The 17,256-nt window shown below is 35.9% G+C and overlaps 2 protein-coding genes across 2 annotated transcripts; one reads left to right on the top strand and one right to left on the bottom strand.

Moving 5' to 3' along the window:
• Positions 1 to 832: 832 nt before the first annotated feature.
• Positions 833 to 10,629, top strand: LOC129293059 (mannosyl-oligosaccharide glucosidase GCS1). The gene is made up of 22 exons (XM_054930864.1): positions 833 to 1,293; positions 1,387 to 1,460; positions 2,009 to 2,260; positions 2,819 to 2,993; positions 3,407 to 3,493; positions 3,636 to 3,704; positions 3,911 to 4,007; positions 4,425 to 4,507; positions 4,690 to 4,797; positions 5,701 to 5,822; positions 5,962 to 6,069; positions 6,151 to 6,224; positions 7,520 to 7,645; positions 7,733 to 7,800; positions 8,360 to 8,509; positions 8,629 to 8,679; positions 9,408 to 9,464; positions 9,581 to 9,730; positions 9,820 to 9,911; positions 9,986 to 10,095; positions 10,168 to 10,231; positions 10,308 to 10,629. The coding sequence occupies exons 1-22, from the start codon at positions 997 to 999 to the stop codon at positions 10,450 to 10,452; spliced, it is 2,559 nt and encodes an 852-aa protein (XP_054786839.1). The 5' UTR covers positions 833 to 996; the 3' UTR covers positions 10,453 to 10,629.
• A 494-nt stretch (positions 10,630 to 11,123) lies between these two features.
• Positions 11,124 to 16,774, bottom strand: LOC129292512 (nuclear pore complex protein NUP54). Its single transcript, XM_054930065.1, has 9 exons — positions 16,092 to 16,774; positions 15,932 to 15,982; positions 15,645 to 15,704; positions 15,412 to 15,522; positions 13,450 to 13,515; positions 13,267 to 13,353; positions 12,835 to 12,936; positions 12,612 to 12,761; positions 11,124 to 11,695 (listed from the first exon to the last, which is right to left on the bottom strand). The coding sequence occupies exons 1-9, from the start codon at positions 16,539 to 16,541 to the stop codon at positions 11,573 to 11,575; spliced, it is 1,200 nt and encodes a 399-aa protein (XP_054786040.1). The 5' UTR covers positions 16,542 to 16,774; the 3' UTR covers positions 11,124 to 11,572.
• Positions 16,775 to 17,256: the final 482 nt, after the last annotated feature.

Raw genomic sequence — 17,256 nt, 5'->3', positions numbered from 1 at the left:
TTAGGCCCAAAAGTTTGATTATCAAAAATTTGATTCTATAGCATGGCCCTTATTTACAAGGCTCAAGGTGAGGCTCTTAAGCCTTCTTTTAAAAAAAATATAACATTTTAGTTTAAACGAAATATTTTAAAATTCAAGATAAAATAAATTAAAGTCTTACATAAAATTCAACAAAGATTTAAAATTTTAAATTTAAGATGAAGATTAAAAATATTCATCAATGTAAATCTAAATTATCATCAATATCATTTAAAAATAAAATATTAAATCTTTCAAATGTAGGTTCACTTCTTAAAGATGAAGATAGAGATTTAATGTTAATTATCTCTGTAAACTCTTCTTCATCACTTATAATAAATATTAACTAAATTGTGTCATTATCAGTTAAATATATGTATGAATGTGTATACATATATATATATATAAGATAACTTAGCTTATCAGGGTTTGAAGAGCCGTCCGGACTCGAGCTCTTCTTTACATAGCATGTTAAGGCCAGGCTTTCAAACTCGATTACTTTAAAAAAAATTTAATTTTTAAAGTTTGAATTCTTGTTTAAATAGAGTTTTCAGGATCGATCTTTTAGGTTTGACTCTTATTCTACACTTTAGTCTTTAATTGTCATTTTCTCCTTCCTTAATCATAATAACAGGCCTCCGAACCTTCTTTTGGGTCCTGAGATTTTGGGCTGAATCATATATAACAGGCCCATAGGTTTGAGCATCAAATTAGTGGGCTTTGGCCGAATTTCATGTGGACAACGCCCGTTATTCTACTTCGGACCTTCACACTGCCTTCACGGGAGAAAGTACCGTTTTGGAAGTTTCAATTCTGTGATCTGGTTTCTCCTTCTCCAGTCGGTAGTCACTCCGTTCGGACTCCAAAGTCCAACTACCTCACACTACACTGCATGACAAAAAACCTGAACCTCCGATGCCAAACGTCCTCAGTTCAGTCACTCCCTTCACCTGAAGAGTTTCAAAACAATCCAGGAAAATGGCTGGAGGTGGAAGGAGAAGCACTCGTAGCAGAATCAGATCCTCCACTGATCCAAACGATGACGATTCTGTTCGTCCGATAAAACCCGGTATCAAGCTTCGTACACATCGAACTAAAGATAGAAGCCACATCCCAGTATTCAACGCTTCTTTTAAAGTCATGCTTGGCATTTGCTTATTATCATTCTTCACTATCTTGTTTGTGATCCATTATGTCCTAAGTCATCCATCAGAAGCTCAGATACCTAGAGTGGTCACGCCATTTCCTGCGGCAAAGATAATGGACCTTCCTCAGGCAAGGGATGAATTCCTTTAGTTAATGGTCTTTTGGAAATTTCGGCTTTTGTTTGTTTGTTCTGAGGATTGAGTAGTTTCGGCGTTATCGCAGTTCCAAGGTCAGCATAAGGAGAGTTTATATTGGGGGACTTATCGCCCCCATGTATATCTCGGAATTCGTGCAAGGTATTTTCATGCTCTCCTCGAAACTCCTTTTTGTTCCTTAAACGAAACTCAAACATTTATAGCTCATAAAAATTCCGCTTTCATAGCAACCCCCAAAAAAAAAAAATCCGTTGTCATATTTGTGGGATGTTATTGCGTTATAAGCTCAGGCCTTGGCAGTGTGATATGAAGTGGGGTCTGAAAACCAGTTTAGTATTGTACTACTAGTTGGGGGAAACGTCTGATCTTACGAAGGACGATATGATGAAATGCTTGCAGGGCCTTTATATAAAAAGCGTTAATGTAGTAATATTGGCTGCTGCACTGGGAAGAGGTTTTTGATCGATCCATTTATTTGGGTTAACTCCTGAGATGCTTGTAGAGAAAATTTTGGCGGTTAAGCATTACAAATGCGTGCAATATCTAATTTCATGGATTTTTGTCCTGCAACATCGTGGATCACGCGAAAGATGGGGCACCTTAGCCTGCTTGATTGTGTGTGGTTATGACACCATTTTTTTTTTTTTGTCTTTGCAACGTTCTCAAAAATTGTTATTTTATAATTGCAGGACTCCTAAATCTTTGATTGCTGGATTAATGTGGATTGGCATAAAGGATGGAAGATATCACTTGCGGCATGTGTGCCAGAATGATGATGAGCTAAGAACTTATGGTTGGACGAATCATAATGGCCGTGATTTTGGGCATCAATTGCTGGTTGACCATGGCATGAATTTGGATACTAATTTCTTGAAATCAAAAATGGATGGCAGTGGTTATGGAGGAGATTGGGCTGTTCGAATTGAAATGCAATTTGAGAAGTGAGTGGTATTATTAGTATTTGCTTTTAATTATAGAAAGGTACATTAATGAATCTATCAGAACTAAGTTTCCTCAAGCTTCTTTTTAGCTTTTGATTTGATTTAATTGGGACTTGATGGATAACAAGTACTCCCTCTGTCCTAAATTATAAGACACTTTTAAATAAAATGTCACAAACCAATAAACCACATTAAATATAACAACCTTATCTTTCTAAAACAAAAATATAAAATTTAAAAAATATCCATCATTTAATATATTGAAAAGAGAAAGGATGGAAATTAATTATAAAGAGAGAAAGGGTAACATTGGAATTGGTACATTTAATGAAACTTTAATTTACCCAAATTGTCTTATATTTTGGGATGGAAAAACTCCTTCAGAAGTGCCCTATAATTTGAGATGGAGGAAGTGCATTATATTGAGTTCAACATTCTGAATTGAGTTTTGTATTCTTTCTATGCTTACATGTGATTCTATAACAATTGAGCCTTCATGTCTCAAAGCTATCCGTTTTTGTTCTATCCATAGGGTGATTTATTGTGGTCCATTCGCAGATCTGAATGGGATGAAGAATTTGGTGGAAACGCCCAACTCTTTTTCTACTTGGCTGATGAGGGTGGTAATGTTCTAAGTGTGAGTGGAGAGTATTTGAACAATCATGAGGATTCCTTACTTGCATCTGGCTCACGAACAGATATTGGAGATTGGCAGCTACATTTAAATTCAATGGTAATGTTGATGGAAACATCTTATCGTAAACTATTCAAGGTTGTGCTTTTTGTACGATCAGTGGACCCATTTATAGAGTTTATGATTGATTGCCTATAGTGGAACCGCAATTTTTTTAAGAAACAACCGTTCTTCCTGTTTCCTTCCTTGAAACAGTTTAACAATATGATAAAATCATAAACAAATGAATCCCCACAACTTTTAGTCAACCTGTATTATACCCTTCTTTTGGTAGATAAACTACCTGGATGAAAAATTTAGACACTCCTTTTTCTTGAACCTTTCAGTGACCAATAAATTCAACTTCATTTGCCATCCTGATACAGTAATTGTCACTCTTCATGATTCATAATATATCTTATTATGTTTGGTGGTAATCTTTAGCTCAGTTTGTTATGGTTTTGCTCTGTCAGGATGACTTGGAAGTGCATTATGCTGGATTTAATACGCCTCACTTCCACAATTTGTCTGATCTTGTCCAACAAAATCTTGCAGCACAGGTATGTTAGGTTCCTACTTAATCAATTCAAATATTTGATGACATAACTTTAGAGGCGATGCAAGAATTTGCTATTGTGAAATAGTCTTTGTGGATCTTGTTCCTTACTTCTGATATCTCTACTTACATGCATATTTTACTAGATAGAGAAGCATGCTCGGTTGCAGCTATCTGACTCATCAGACAATTCTCCAAATGTTTTAGTTTTTCAGGTAATAGAGCATATAGACACCTGCTTTCTAAAGCCCATTGAACATTTTACTTATTTTATTTAGTGTTGGCCGCACTCCATTTTTCTTACCCCAGCATTTAATTTAAATTATTTACATAAAACAAGAGATCTCTCCAACTGCTCTTGGAAAACTTCGTTCTCCATATGGTTTTGTTGTGTCATGTTCTTGTCATTTTCTTGTTGCAGATTACTGGTAGATTTCCTCTCAAAACAGATGTTGTTCTTGTCTCTGGAACTGGATCAGAAAGTTCAAGAGTAGAAGAACGGATCAGCAATCTTACAGGTCTTGCTAATTTCAGTTCCATATTTTTTCTTTTTAAATACGGCATGTCCTTATTTGTGCTTTTCCATGACCAAGGAAGGCAAAATCAGTTTTGACTTCATTGTAGGAGTTAGCTGGTGCCTAAAAAGCTGCTTTCTTGTATAATGATATCCTTGACTTCTACATTTGTGTTGCTAATGTGAATGTGTGACAGTTGAAATTCAGGCTTTAGTTTGGAAGACATGTTTACATGGCTTTCAAACTTATTGCTTCTGGCTTCTGTTTGCCCCATGGGCTACTTCATTGTTTAGTTAGTGTATACTTTTGCGGAGACTAGGCTACTAGTTACTGAGCTTGTAGAATGTCTTGCTTTAATTGACATTGGCTTGCTAAATCAAATATTGTTTTTTTTTCACTTGTTCTTCTGCTTAATGGCAGGTACCTCACTTACCAACCAACTGAAACAGAAGAAACAGGAATTTGATGATAAGTTCGAGAAAATTTTTGGATTGGCTGACAAGGTAAATATTTTTCTTTTTTAGTTTTTTATTTTATTTTTCTTTACATATTCAAAAATGTATGCTTTCTGACAACACATATGGCCATTGAATGTGTTGATATCATGTTTCAATCAGTTGATTAAATGCTGCAAGAAACTGATGCTCGATGGAAGTAATTCTTTATCTTGGTAGCGAATTTCTAGGTGGATTCAGATTCCATATCTGTTGGTAAGGCTGCTATTGGTAACTTACTAGGTGGTGTGGGCTACTTCTATGGCCAGTCAAAAATCGCTGTCTCAAAAATACTTGATGTAAGCCACTTCTGTCTAGTTTTAGTCTTTATGAAGAGTATGCCATCATTTAATTGCATGTAATTAAACATGTATTTACTGAAAATACAGATGTTACATGTTATAACCATGCAGTGTGTTTTGACTTTCTACTTCTCAGTATGCTTTGAATTGTTGCTTTATGCCTTAAAATAGCCTATTTGTAACTCAAGATAAGAAAAGAACAAAAAGTTATGTCATAAGAAGCATATCTGTAACTCTTACCTGGTGTCCGACTGTGTTTTGTAATATTTCTCAAAATGTTTTGTATTATTTCTCAAAATAGGCGGTCATTCTATGATTCTTTGTAGAAGTTTTGTTATCTGAGGTGCTATTAAAAGGAGGTTGGATCATCTGAACCAACAAGAATTACTGCGTCTTGTGCATTTGAAAGAGATAGAGAAAGGTGAAGGGTGTAATTATAAAATGTGGACCCCACAAACAACCAAATCCTCATGTCACTCTCTATTAAGTCATGATTGCATGTCTATAGAGGATCCATTTTCCTATCACAAATTGGTTTATAGTTTAATCAGCCCCTCTTTAGAACATTGCTTTATGTGTCTATTGAACTCATGGCTTGCTAGCTTGAGCATATAGGCTTTACTTTGTAAGTCAGGGTTTCAATTCTGCATGCTTCACTCTGAACATTGTGTTTTGTATTTGACAGAACAATGTTTTTTATCGGAAGAGAACAAACATGGTTTTAGGTGCTTCTTTTTAAATTCAGAAAAGATGTTGGTGTTAGTTCCTAGATCTTTGTCATCCGCAGTTTTTTGCATTACCGCAGCGAGTTATACACTATCATTTGGCTGCTCTTTGTGAAGTTAATAAGCTATTTTCAATTTGAAATATTGACATACAATGGGTGCTTTTCTCTTGCAGTCTAAAAATAATGACAATTATTTATATTATTGGCCTGCTGAGCTTTATACAGCTGTTCCTAGTCGACCTTTCTTTCCAAGAGGATTTTTATGGGATGAAGGTTTTCATCAACTTCTAATCTGGTTAGTTTTCAAAGTAAGCTATTTCAATTGTACTTTTTTGTTATTCTTGGATTGAGATTTGCCTCCAGAGACAAGTGCTGTGATTTCTTGACGGCAATAGACATATAGCTGATATAATTTGTGGATCATCTGTGGCCAGGCGTTGGGATGTTCATATTTCTTTGGATATCATTGGACACTGGTTAGATCTAATGAATGCTGATGGATGGATACCACGTGAACAAATTCTGGGGGCTGAAGCACTGAGGTGTAGCATGGAACATTTTGTTTGAATAATTACAGTTTTTCTTTAGTTGCCCTTGTGACATGTCTTGTCCTGTACTTGCAGTAAGGTCCCAGAGGAGTTTGTTCCCCAGCATCAAACAAATGGAAACCCTCCAACTCTATTTTTAGTAATAAGTGGTAATTTTTTACATTTATTTTCCCTTTTTCCTCATTCTTGAGACATTAGAATCATAACTTCAGGCACTAGAAGGCCATGCTGTTGACATGAGCGATATCATGGAAGCCATAATCTAAGATCAGGCTGCCAATGAGAAGTTTTCCTTCTCATTGAGGGATGATTAATAGAAACCTCCTGTGCTCTTCCATGTCAAGCTATCCATGTTTGCATGAGAATCATAAGTTCATAACCCCCTTTCCATTTCCTGATTTACCTGGGAATCATGTTTGAATAGAAGTTTATCAATCAAAGGTGGAGGATTTGGAGATGTTTCAATTTTTTTCTGGATAATTAAGTTTTGGGGTCAGATGTGATAATTGGCATCTTATTGGCACAGTGATATGTGCAAATGTCACTTTCAAGGGGTGTGATGAAGAAAATGGGAAACACAATAGTTTTCCAATCAATCACACCACTGATCTATCTCATCCCTCGTATATAGGATTATAGGGACGGTGATGGAGCTCTGCTCTATAATAGATTTCTAACAGAAAAATAAATGCAAGAACTGACCAAATGAGGGAAATTCTGAGGTTTTGATATTAATGAATAATAACTGAAATAGTGTTACAGAAGGGAAAGTGATTAATTCTGGCCAAAACCCTATCCCTAATGCAGAAACAAGATTACAGCAAAAGAAATGAAAGCAACAATATAACTGGTCCCTCAGTGGTGTTCAAGAGACCAGCACTCTCCTTACGTTTGTCTAACTCTCAAACATTCCTGAGTGCTATCCAAAACCACAATCAAAATATTAAGGTAACATAAAGGTGACTCCAGCATCTAGTCTGAAATTACAGCCACCCTACACGCAACCCTCATTGTCTGGACCCTTGGGATAATGATCCTGACCTGATGAATAATTGTTTCCTACTCCTTGCTTTCCCCTTAATTTCCTCCTATATGTCTGAATAGGCCTCATGGTCACATCGGATGCTGGCTCATTCTCACTAATCCTACATGACAGAATATTAAAGTACAGATTAGAAGGATTCCTAGCATTGTTCTGGTGGTAGTGATTACTAGTTATTAGGATTTCTTACTATTTTAGTTACCTCTCTGATTTTGTATTTATATAATGTGTTTGTATGATCATTTGGGGCATGAAAATTCTACAACGCATAGTAAATTATAGCACTCCTTTTCGCATGGGTACATTGCTCCAATGTAGTGTATGCCTTGTTCTTCCTTCTGCGGCCATGTGGTCCCCTCCACCTTATGCTGAGCAACATGGTAAAAGTTTTGCTTGCTTCAGATATAGTTCATGGCTTGAAGAACAACAAGTTTACTGGGGCTGATAGAACTGAGATCTCTCTGTTTCTGGAACGTGCATTTGTTCGACTAGAGGCATGGTTCCAATGGTTCAATACAACTCAGTCAGGTATATACTACATGTGTGGTCTGTTTCAAGCTCTCAAAATATCTTTTCCTTGTGGCCAAGTTTTGGATTAGTATCTATGTAACACAGGGAATCAAATGAGCAGCTACTATTGGCATGGACGAGACAATAGGACAATTCGTGAATTAAACCCCAAGGTAGACGTGCATTTTTAAACCCCAAGCTAATATTAAGTTTTGATTCTGCACTATTACAGGAGATCCCACAATCAAATTGATGAAAATATCTATGGTCACGCTTCTTTTTTGGGTCAAAATCTATGGTCATGCTTAAAACAGTATAATGTAAAGGCAGGAACAGCTCAGATTTGTTGATAAATTGCTCTAAAAATAGGCCAGAAACCTACTAAAGCATTTGGCTGCATAGCCAATAGTTTGTCATGTTGCACTTTGGTGGCAATCTACTTCATGGTGGTATTAATATGGCAGAATATGCTTCAACTTATGCTATGATATTATCTTTGTTGTTGGCAAGTCTGAAGCAGATGAACTGTGGATGAGTTTGGATTTTGGAACCTGTCTTCTCTCTTGCAATTACGTTGTACTTGTCCTTGAAGTGATTGTACTTTATAATTTATATCTTCATAAAAAATGGGGTCACTTAACCCTGCTATTAGTGTTCATCTATTTGGACAGACTGGAGTTATCTTTAATGAATAGATTTATTGCTACATGACGTTCGTTCTTGCATCCTCAGACACTGACCTCTGGATTGGATGATTATCCACGTGCTTCACACCCGAGTGGAGATGAACGTCATTTGGATCTCAGATTTTGGATGCTACTTGCAGCTGATTGTATGCATTCTATTGAAGAGCTGTTGGACAAGGAGACCAAACCTGGCAAGGTATTAACAAAGTGACGCACGCATTATTAATTAGTAGATCATATCACCAGAAGTAGGGGAAATACTAGCAGCAGGGAGGCAGTCACCTTATCTCATTGACGTTGAATGAAATCATGCAGGATTATGCTGCTACTGCTAAAGTGCTATCAGATTTTGAGTTACTGAACCAGGTACTTTCTTTCCTTCCTGTATCCTTTGTCCGGGACTACTTTCACCACGATATTCCATTGCTAGTTTCAGTTGCCATGGATCGGATGCTAGTTCAAATATATAACAACAAAGAATAAGGTTAAAATCATAAGGCCAATACCTGTGGAGACTGATGAAAAAATGAAAGAACTTGGAAACCATCAGGACATATATGATAATAGAAAATTTTCTAAGAATCAGAATACATATTGAAAAGAAAGAGTATGACAATATGAAGTTTAATTTCTGTATACAAAAATTGTTTAATTTCCTAATTTAGAATTTTTTGTCTTTCTAAGGTTTCCTCCTAGTGGTAAGCACAAATTTCCCTTTAACATCTTTCCTATGATTTTCATTGAAAAAAATAAATAAATAAAGACATGGAGAATGGAAAGATAAAGTGCCTCCCTGGCAGAGCCACAGAGCCTTAGATGTGTGGAATATTATGATTGCTCTGCAAAGGGATATTTCAAACTTAAATGTGCCCTTACAAGTCAGTTTGTAAACGAATAAGCCATGTATTTTTTGAAATTTCGACTACACTACCTCCATGTCGGGAATTTTCTTGTGAGGTATGTAAAATTTTTGGATTAGAAAAGGGAAAGCAAATGATCCGGGTGGCATTTACCATATACCTGTATCGTGATATTGAAGAACCAGTTTGTTGAAACTACAATTTTTTCCTAATTTGTGTTTGATGTTGTTACAGATGCATTTTGATGATGCATATGGTGCTTACTTTGATTTTGGAAATCATACAGAGAAGGTATACTGCTTCTTCATTTCTGCTTAGTATTACAGGCATGCTGTTGCAAAATATTAGCTATTAATTGTTCCTCAATTCAAGTAATGAGAATTCCTTTGCACACCTTACTATATTAGGTTCTGTTGAAATGGAAAGAAGTTGAGGTAGGACCCAACCATGTAACTCGCCAGCTTGTCCGGGATGTCTTAGAAAGGCCGAAGCTGAGATTTGTTCCTCACATCGGTTATGTTAGTTTGTTCCCATTCATGGGGAGGATCATACCGCCTGTAAGTGATACAGGTTAATCGATCACGATATTTGCTGTCACCAGTGTGCTACCTTCAAACTGAATTATGTATGTCACTGTTACATTCAGGCATCATGGATTCTGGAAAAACAACTTGAATTCATTTCGAACCGCAGCGTCTTATGGACCGACTATGGACTCCGCTCTCTGGCCAAAACAAGGTCTCTAATTAATGTTTTTAATGATTTTAATTCCAGAAAGCTAACGTATCGACGACCATGTATCTTGAACGCAGCTCCTTGTACATGAAGCGCAACACAGAGCACGATCCACCATATTGGAGAGGTCCTATCTGGATAAACATGAATTACAGAATTCTTTCAGCTCTCCACCATTATTCCAAAGGTACATTGCCTAGAATGATACTATGTTTTGCTATTGGTTTTAATAAACTAAACTCTCGGTTGAATTTTGCAGAGAAAGGACCGTATCAGGACAGAGCTAGAACCGTCTATGAAGAGCTGAGACGCAATTTAATTAGGTATGATTTGATTTCGTTTGTTGATGTCCTGATATATTTTTAGAGACTGGTTAAAATAAATGTGCCCTTCATGCAGAAACATAGTACGCAACTACAAGCAGAGCGGATTTTTGTGGGAACAGTACGAACAGAAAGGGGGCAAGGGAAAAGGCGCGCGAGCCTTCACTGGTTGGACATCGCTTGTAGTACTAATCATGGCGGAGGCATATAGCCAAACGTAGGACCAATAAGATTGTTACTGGTTAGTACAATTTATATCCACACCACAGACGCCAGATGGAATTTTCCTTAATCGAGAATATTTATTGTTGTATAATGATCAAAATAAGCACCAAATATAGTTAGTTTTGTACTTGTGAAATTCGAGTAATGCAAGGAGCTTCCAATAAATTAGCCAATTAGGCATGCTCTGTTCGCTAATGAATTTGGAGTTCATCATGACCCGGAAAATAAGTCCCCGGTAAATTAACTGTCTGATTTACATATATTATTTGACACAAATTTAGTTGAAATTATATAATTTTAAGAAAATTATATTGAAGCCTCACATAAAAAAATTTAATTATTACAAAATTCAGTGATAATTAAATTAAAAAAATTAATAATTGATTGTGTTAATAATTAATTTTTATGTATAGGATTTGCACGTAATTCTCCCTATAATTTTTAATATACGTGGCACTCAAGTAAGGACATGTGTAGTTACATTTTTTAACGTTTAAAGGAAAAAATGATTCAAAAAATTGGGTCAAGGAAACAAATATTTCAAAAGCAAAAGTAGCTTTATTTAATTCTAATTGAGTACTCATTTGGATGTCATGTGAGCCAAAAAAATAATAATAAACAGAATAAATCTATCTAAATAGATAATCGCTAACAAGCGATGCGGGAATGGTAAGACAACAGTGTTGAATTTTCAAAGTTTAAGCGATACCTACAAACCCCACGCCAAAAATTCAAAGGGCAAAAATATTCCTCAATCCAAAAATATATGTAATTAGAGTGCCAAAAAGAATAATTTCAATAAGCCCAAAACTCTGACAAGTTTTGTGAGGGATTACAATAAGCTGTAGCAGGGATTATCATGACTCAGTTCTAGTCAGGGGGAAAAGCTCGTAACATGGTGACTAATCAGCAATCTTTCAACGCAAAGCTAATGGTACAACTTTCTACCTTCAAGCTTTCGGTCAATAGCAACGGAAGCCCAACCGAATTTTTGCATGTCAAGTCAAGCCAACTCCTATTGTATCATTCTCAAGCTCCCTATATCAGCTGTCATAATTGCCGAGTAATTCAAGAAATACAATACAAATTCAAGAAAACTTGAAGCTTTATCAGTTGTTAAGTAGACTTCCCATTATCAGTTGTTCCTGTGTCCTCGGCCATCATAATCTCCATGTCCCTTATATCTCGCTTCAGTACATTTCCAAGTTTTGCTATTGCCTCTGTCTGCTGTTGCAAGACCTGCCCACAGAAAAATAAGCACCATTACACAGGAAATGTTTAAGTTCCCTTGAAAAGGCTTCATTCTTTGCATTGGAACTGCAGAGGATGATGCAGTCATTCATCTTGAGTGATTCCCTTATTTTGGTTTACAGGGAAAAAAATATTTTTAACAGTCAAAGATGACAGTCGTAGTTGTAAGGAAAATATACATTATATATTATCAAATTCAATAGTCCTTTCATTACTTTTCCAATTTTCTCATTCTTGTTCACTAATTTTCACAAAACGATTTTCTTTAATATGCCTATATTCTGCATATAATAAAATATAGAAGAAATCACACTATTCACAAATACAACTCACTCCATGCCAGGTCTATTTATTAGGAAACGCTATGGAGTAGTTGAAAATGGACGAAAACTTGCCTTCACATTTAAAATCCGTTGTCTTCATAGTTAAAATTTTTCCTCGGCTATAATTATCCTCCCAGCAGTTAAAATTCATGAAAACATGTTATCGTTTACCCATCCCTTGCCCTCTATTTGGGTTTTTCTCTTCCTTTTTCCCTCCTAGTCCTTACTCCCAGAAGATACCCAAGAAAAATTAAAAAGAAAAAAGGGAAAAAAATACGAAACAGAAGACCCAAATATTTACCCAAACCTGACTAATCCTCTGCAAAAGTATTGCAGGGGAGATATAAAACGTTTAAAAAAAGTAGAATATTCCATCCTCTGCAACATGACAGGATTTAAGAGGAGAAAGAAAATTTGAAAATATTGCAGCTGCACAGTAATTATACAGTAAAAAATTCTAAACTTTACATTGATTTTTGCGTAGTTCAAGAACAGGAAATAACAGTAAGTTCTATTTTACTTCTTATATTGATGATGTATTAATATTAAGCATTAAACCTTCCAAATTGGTCCCATCTTACCTCCTGCAAATCAGAAAGACTCTGTTCATGAATTTTGGTTGACCCTGGAAGATATAACGGGCCACCATGTCCACCACCATTTGCCTGAACACGGGATACAGTTAGCAGGTTCTGTACCCTTCTAGATAGTTCTGCTCCAGATCCTTTCAGCTGCAACAACTTCTTCAGTGTTAGTTCCACTTCAACCAGGAGGCAAAACATGGTGTAAGACTAAAAATTCTACCTGTCTAGTTATTGTCGCTAATTTCTCTGCAAGTTCAGCTTCCCCTTTTGTTAAGGGTATACGACAGCCTTTTCCTTCCAATGCTTCCACTATTCTCATTACCTTCAATCATAATATATTAGAAGACACCGCGTTAATAGTGGCAATGAATAACAAACTCCAATGCCCCAAACTCGGTTAGTGTTGCAATTTAACAAAAAACTATCAGAATCACAACCAGTTATAGAGGACTGTACCAAAGGCATAGAATTAAAGAGGGGATTACCAGCCAAAAGAAACATGATACTTTTACTTTCCCCGTAAACTTCTCATCAGCTACTATTCGTTTTCATAAATGTACAAGTCATGATGCACATTTTAATTAAAAAATGAGTTATTTCCTTCCAAATCAATAGCAAGTTACTTTCTCAAACATAGAATAGTTGCCCCTACTCTTAAAAGACGCCGTTGGAGAATTTGTTCTTTTTGCTGCAGTCTTTGAATCCAAGGAAGGGTATCAGCTTGAAAATGTCTTTGGAGCTGCATAGAACATTTGAAAATTAAATAGCTAAATGAGCAATGCATGGTGAAAACAAATTCTGCACTGCTTTAACATTGCACAGGGAAGAGCAGTACCATTTTAACATTGCTTTGGGTTATTCGTAATCTCTCTGCATCTGAAACAATGACTTCATCTTGGATCTGCACAAGGTAAATTCAGCATGAAATAATTGAATATGAACTCAAAGGATTGAGTTTGAAAAATAAAACTATTAATGCAAAAATAGAGTGCTTCTACATCAATCATGGAAAAACAACACTCATTATTCTCATGCATACTAAATAAGGGGGGGAAATGAAAACCATCAAGATTCTTGAGCTCTCAACTATTTAAGACATGCTCTACAGAAAACCAATAACTCTTATATACCCATGTAAACAAGCCAACAATTTTTCTTTCTTTCGTGTGGCTATTATAAACTATGTGGCAACTAGGGAAGCCTAAACATGAGTGATTTCATCCCTTAGCACGTAGCTCTTGTCTATAAAATCTATTCTCTCCCCTCTCCCTCCACACATGCGCTCCCCTTACTCCAGATCACAGAAAATCTTCATAGATTATGATACCACAGATGTATAGCGGTAAAGAGAAGGGAGAGAAACAGAGGAAATTGAATAGCACAACTGAATTTTTCTCATAAGCATAAGCCTCTAGTTTACATATAATCCCCTTTATAGAGGTTTCTACCCCCCTCCCAAAAAAAAAAAAAAAACCTGACAGCTATTTAACTCCTAACGGCCATATACAAGTATAACTACCATATCTCTTATTAATTGCAAATTACACATCAGATTAATTCTTAGATTGTTCAGCTCTCATAACTGAGAGCTCCTCATGAGGTCATGTTTAGCTTTGGCATAAGACGTCAGTGCTCCTTTGTTGTCTTGAAAAGTTATTTAAGTGTAAATTAATCCCCTCTAATATAGAAGTTATCTTATTTGTTAGATTATACACTCCCCACCAATTTTTCATCATTTGCCTGTGTCAATTTTTCATCTTAAAACAGAAGATATATATATATATAAAGCGAAAGTCCAAAGGGAAAGGAAAAGTGGGACAATATTTGATCAAAATCTCAAAGTCTTCAATATCCTTGCTCTTCATCCTGAGGCATTCTGATACATAATTGTAATATCGGAAATGATGGGATCGAGAGTTGTAGAAGTTAGTTAATAGCCGATAGGAAAGGGGTGAGTATTGAACCTATAAATAATACTACCTACTTGTAAATTCAGAATATGACTTGTATAAGAATACTCAGCATACTATTCAGATTAACTCTCCTCTAAACCTCTTCTTCCCTCTTGATCTCTCTTTCTATCTCTATTTCCCTCTTTTCTCTCTTCTATCCGAATTATAAACAGCTATCATATTCTACTATTTTGCCTAGCCAATTTGTATATGTTTTCAGGTTTCAAGAATCAGGAAGTTATAGATTAGCACGTTGATGAAATAATGAGTGGCGGCTAGATGATACAGATCAATATGATATTCAAAGCACCACTCCATTGTTGTGAGTGATTTCAATATATACCAAGTAACAAGTTACAAACCAATATAGAAAAAAGACAACAACCCCCTTCCAATACAGAATGTGCATCAGCAGTGACCATGGATCAAAATTTCTTACAATTGGAGAAACTATTTTCCAATTGAACCCCATTGACCCTGACTTATTTTAAACATAAACTAAGGAAATCAGCAGTCTTTTTAACACTAACTTATTAAGTATGGTACATATGCTCGCCAGAATAGACCATCTAAATAATCTCAGTGCACAAATAGAGCAAATGGTCAGCACCAATACTAACACCTTCATACTGTAAAATACTAAAATACATGATTGCGAGTACACAGAATAGTCAGATGCTACATCATTCAAAGTATCAAATATTCAAGTCAGCAGTACTGGTCTATTGGTTATCTCCCCTTTTTAGATCGATCTATAGGTTAAACTAACAGGGCCAAAATACCTCTATTAAAAAAATAAAAACAAAAGGGAATTTTACATGAAGCTTTGAGCTGACTAAATTTACCTTGAGTCGTTGTGAAAGATCCTTGAAACCTTGAACAAGTTGAGGCCACAGACGTTCTCGGTCAGCACTTTCCATACCTTCGAGCTTCCCCATTGCCTCTGCCCACATGATCTGGCAATACAATCTATTCCCCAGAATTAGCCAGTGATGAAACAAAAAAGACTTTATACTTCTATGGTTAACAAGTACAGTACAAGGTTTATATTATCATGTATACAAGGGAAAGAACTTACGTCTGATACACCAGCAGGCTTCACCCTATACTGCGGTTCGGTTACACTGAATAATAAATGCTGCAGAACACAGAAAGTCGAGATACTGAATGAACATGAACAAGCCTTAAGTCCCTTAACATTACACAAAATGCTGAAAATGGAAATATATACTTTACGAAAATAAAATTCTCAAAGGAACTTTCACAATCAAGACCCATGAGCACCGCCAATAAACAGTGAAATAAAGCTTGCAATGGTGGAAATTATTCTGTAACCAAAAAAAAAAAAAACAGTGACTGGAATACCTTAAAGGCGTACTTAGAATTTCCCGGCTCCTTATAAGCATCAACAATTGCCTAAAGATGAGAAAATAATAATGATGATGATCAATAAAAATACAATGTAACATATGAATAGGCGAAAGGAATTGAGCTATATGAAGTTTATGAAGGTGGATTAACACACTTGAATATCGCGATCGGCAAGAGAAAAAGGAACGGGAGCTACATTAGCCATCTGAGTAGTCAATTGTGCATTTTGAAACGGCGCGGGCTGTGGCGCAGCAAAAGAAGACTGAAATCCAAAACCAGTAGAAGAGGGTTGCTGAAACAGCGGGGTCTGCTGTTGCTGTTGCTGTTGCTGAGAAGAAAACGGCGTCGAGAAGAGTGAAGTGCCGAATCCAGCAGCAAAAGCCGGCGTAGACGGAGTTCCAAAAGCCGGCGTAGATGACGGAGTTCCAAAAGCCGGCGCGCCAAAAGCCGGCGTCGAAGACGCCGTGCCGAATGCCGGTGTCGAAGATGGAGTGCCGAACGCTGGCGCAGAAGATGGGGCACCGAACGCTGGAGTTGAAGAAGGGGTACCGAATGCGGGTGTTGAAGGAGTGCCGAAGAGCGAAGAACTCTGAGCGCCAAACATTGTGAAGACTGAAGAGACAAGAGTAAGAAAGAGAACAATGGGATTTCCCTTCGATCTAAGACCAAGGCGCCATTAATAGGCCAAAAATCTCGCAGTACAAGTGCTCGACGAAATGCTCACTACTCCGCCAGAGGTGCAGTCATCAAGAAAGACGCCTGACCTATTTTGCTATAAGGAAACGGGATTCGAGGGGTCTTTCTTGCCTTTGCCCTTCGCACATGAATCTTCTCCCTTTATTTCACATTCGTGTAAATGCAGTATTGCACCACGCAGAAAATATTATCATCAATTTATTATTTATAATTTTAAATAAAATAAATATTTTCTTTATCTCAAATTATAAAATATTTTTAAAAACATTTTTACATCTTAAAATATAAAATACTTTAAATATATTAAAATTTTATTAAATGTACTAATTTTAATATTATCCTTTCTCTCTATAATTAATTTTCATTATTTTTCTCTTTAATATATTAAATGATGGATATTTTAAAAAATTTATATTTTTATTTTAAAAAAATAAAATTATTAAATGTATTTAATCAGATTTATTGATATGTAAGATTTTATTTAAAAATACGTTATAATTTAAAATAAAGGGAGTAAGTAAATTAGCCCTAAATTGTAAGTGCAAAAGTGTTTGAGATTTTAAATTAATTTGTTGTGCAAAATTTTGTCCCAATTTTAAAAAATAGTGCAATTTAACCTCTGT

Source organism: Prosopis cineraria, unplaced genomic scaffold (assembly GCF_029017545.1).
Source record: "Prosopis cineraria cultivar Desert tree isolate PC_DT_omini unplaced genomic scaffold, ASM2901754v1 PC14, whole genome shotgun sequence".
NCBI classification, from domain to species: domain Eukaryota; kingdom Viridiplantae; phylum Streptophyta; class Magnoliopsida; order Fabales; family Fabaceae; genus Prosopis; species Prosopis cineraria.
This window is presented reverse-complemented; position numbering and strand designations above follow the sequence as displayed.

What these genes read in the sequence shown, in the direction of transcription:
- LOC129293059 (XM_054930864.1), top strand. Translation starts at nt 997, where the DNA reads ATGGCTGGAGGTGGAAGGAGAAGCACTCGTAGCAGAATCAGATCCTCC. An exon ending in ATTGAAATGCAATTTGAGAA is followed by an intron (nt 2,261 to 2,818) that starts GTGAGTGGTATT and finishes GTCCATTCGCAG; the next exon opens with ATCTGAATGGGATGAAGAAT. An exon ending in TTCGTGAATTAAACCCCAAG is followed by an intron (nt 7,801 to 8,359) that starts GTAGACGTGCAT and finishes TTGCATCCTCAG; the next exon opens with ACACTGACCTCTGGATTGGA.
- LOC129292512 (XM_054930065.1), bottom strand. Translation starts at nt 16,541, where the DNA reads ATGTTTGGCGCTCAGAGTTCTTCGCTCTTCGGCACTCCTTCAACACCC. An exon ending in TTGCCGATCGCGATATTCAA is followed by an intron (nt 15,983 to 16,091) that starts GTGTGTTAATCC and finishes TCTCATCTTTAG; the next exon opens with GCAATTGTTGATGCTTATAA. An exon ending in ATTCTAAGTACGCCTTTAAG is followed by an intron (nt 15,705 to 15,931) that starts GTATTCCAGTCA and finishes TGTGTTCTGCAG; the next exon opens with CATTTATTATTCAGTGTAAC.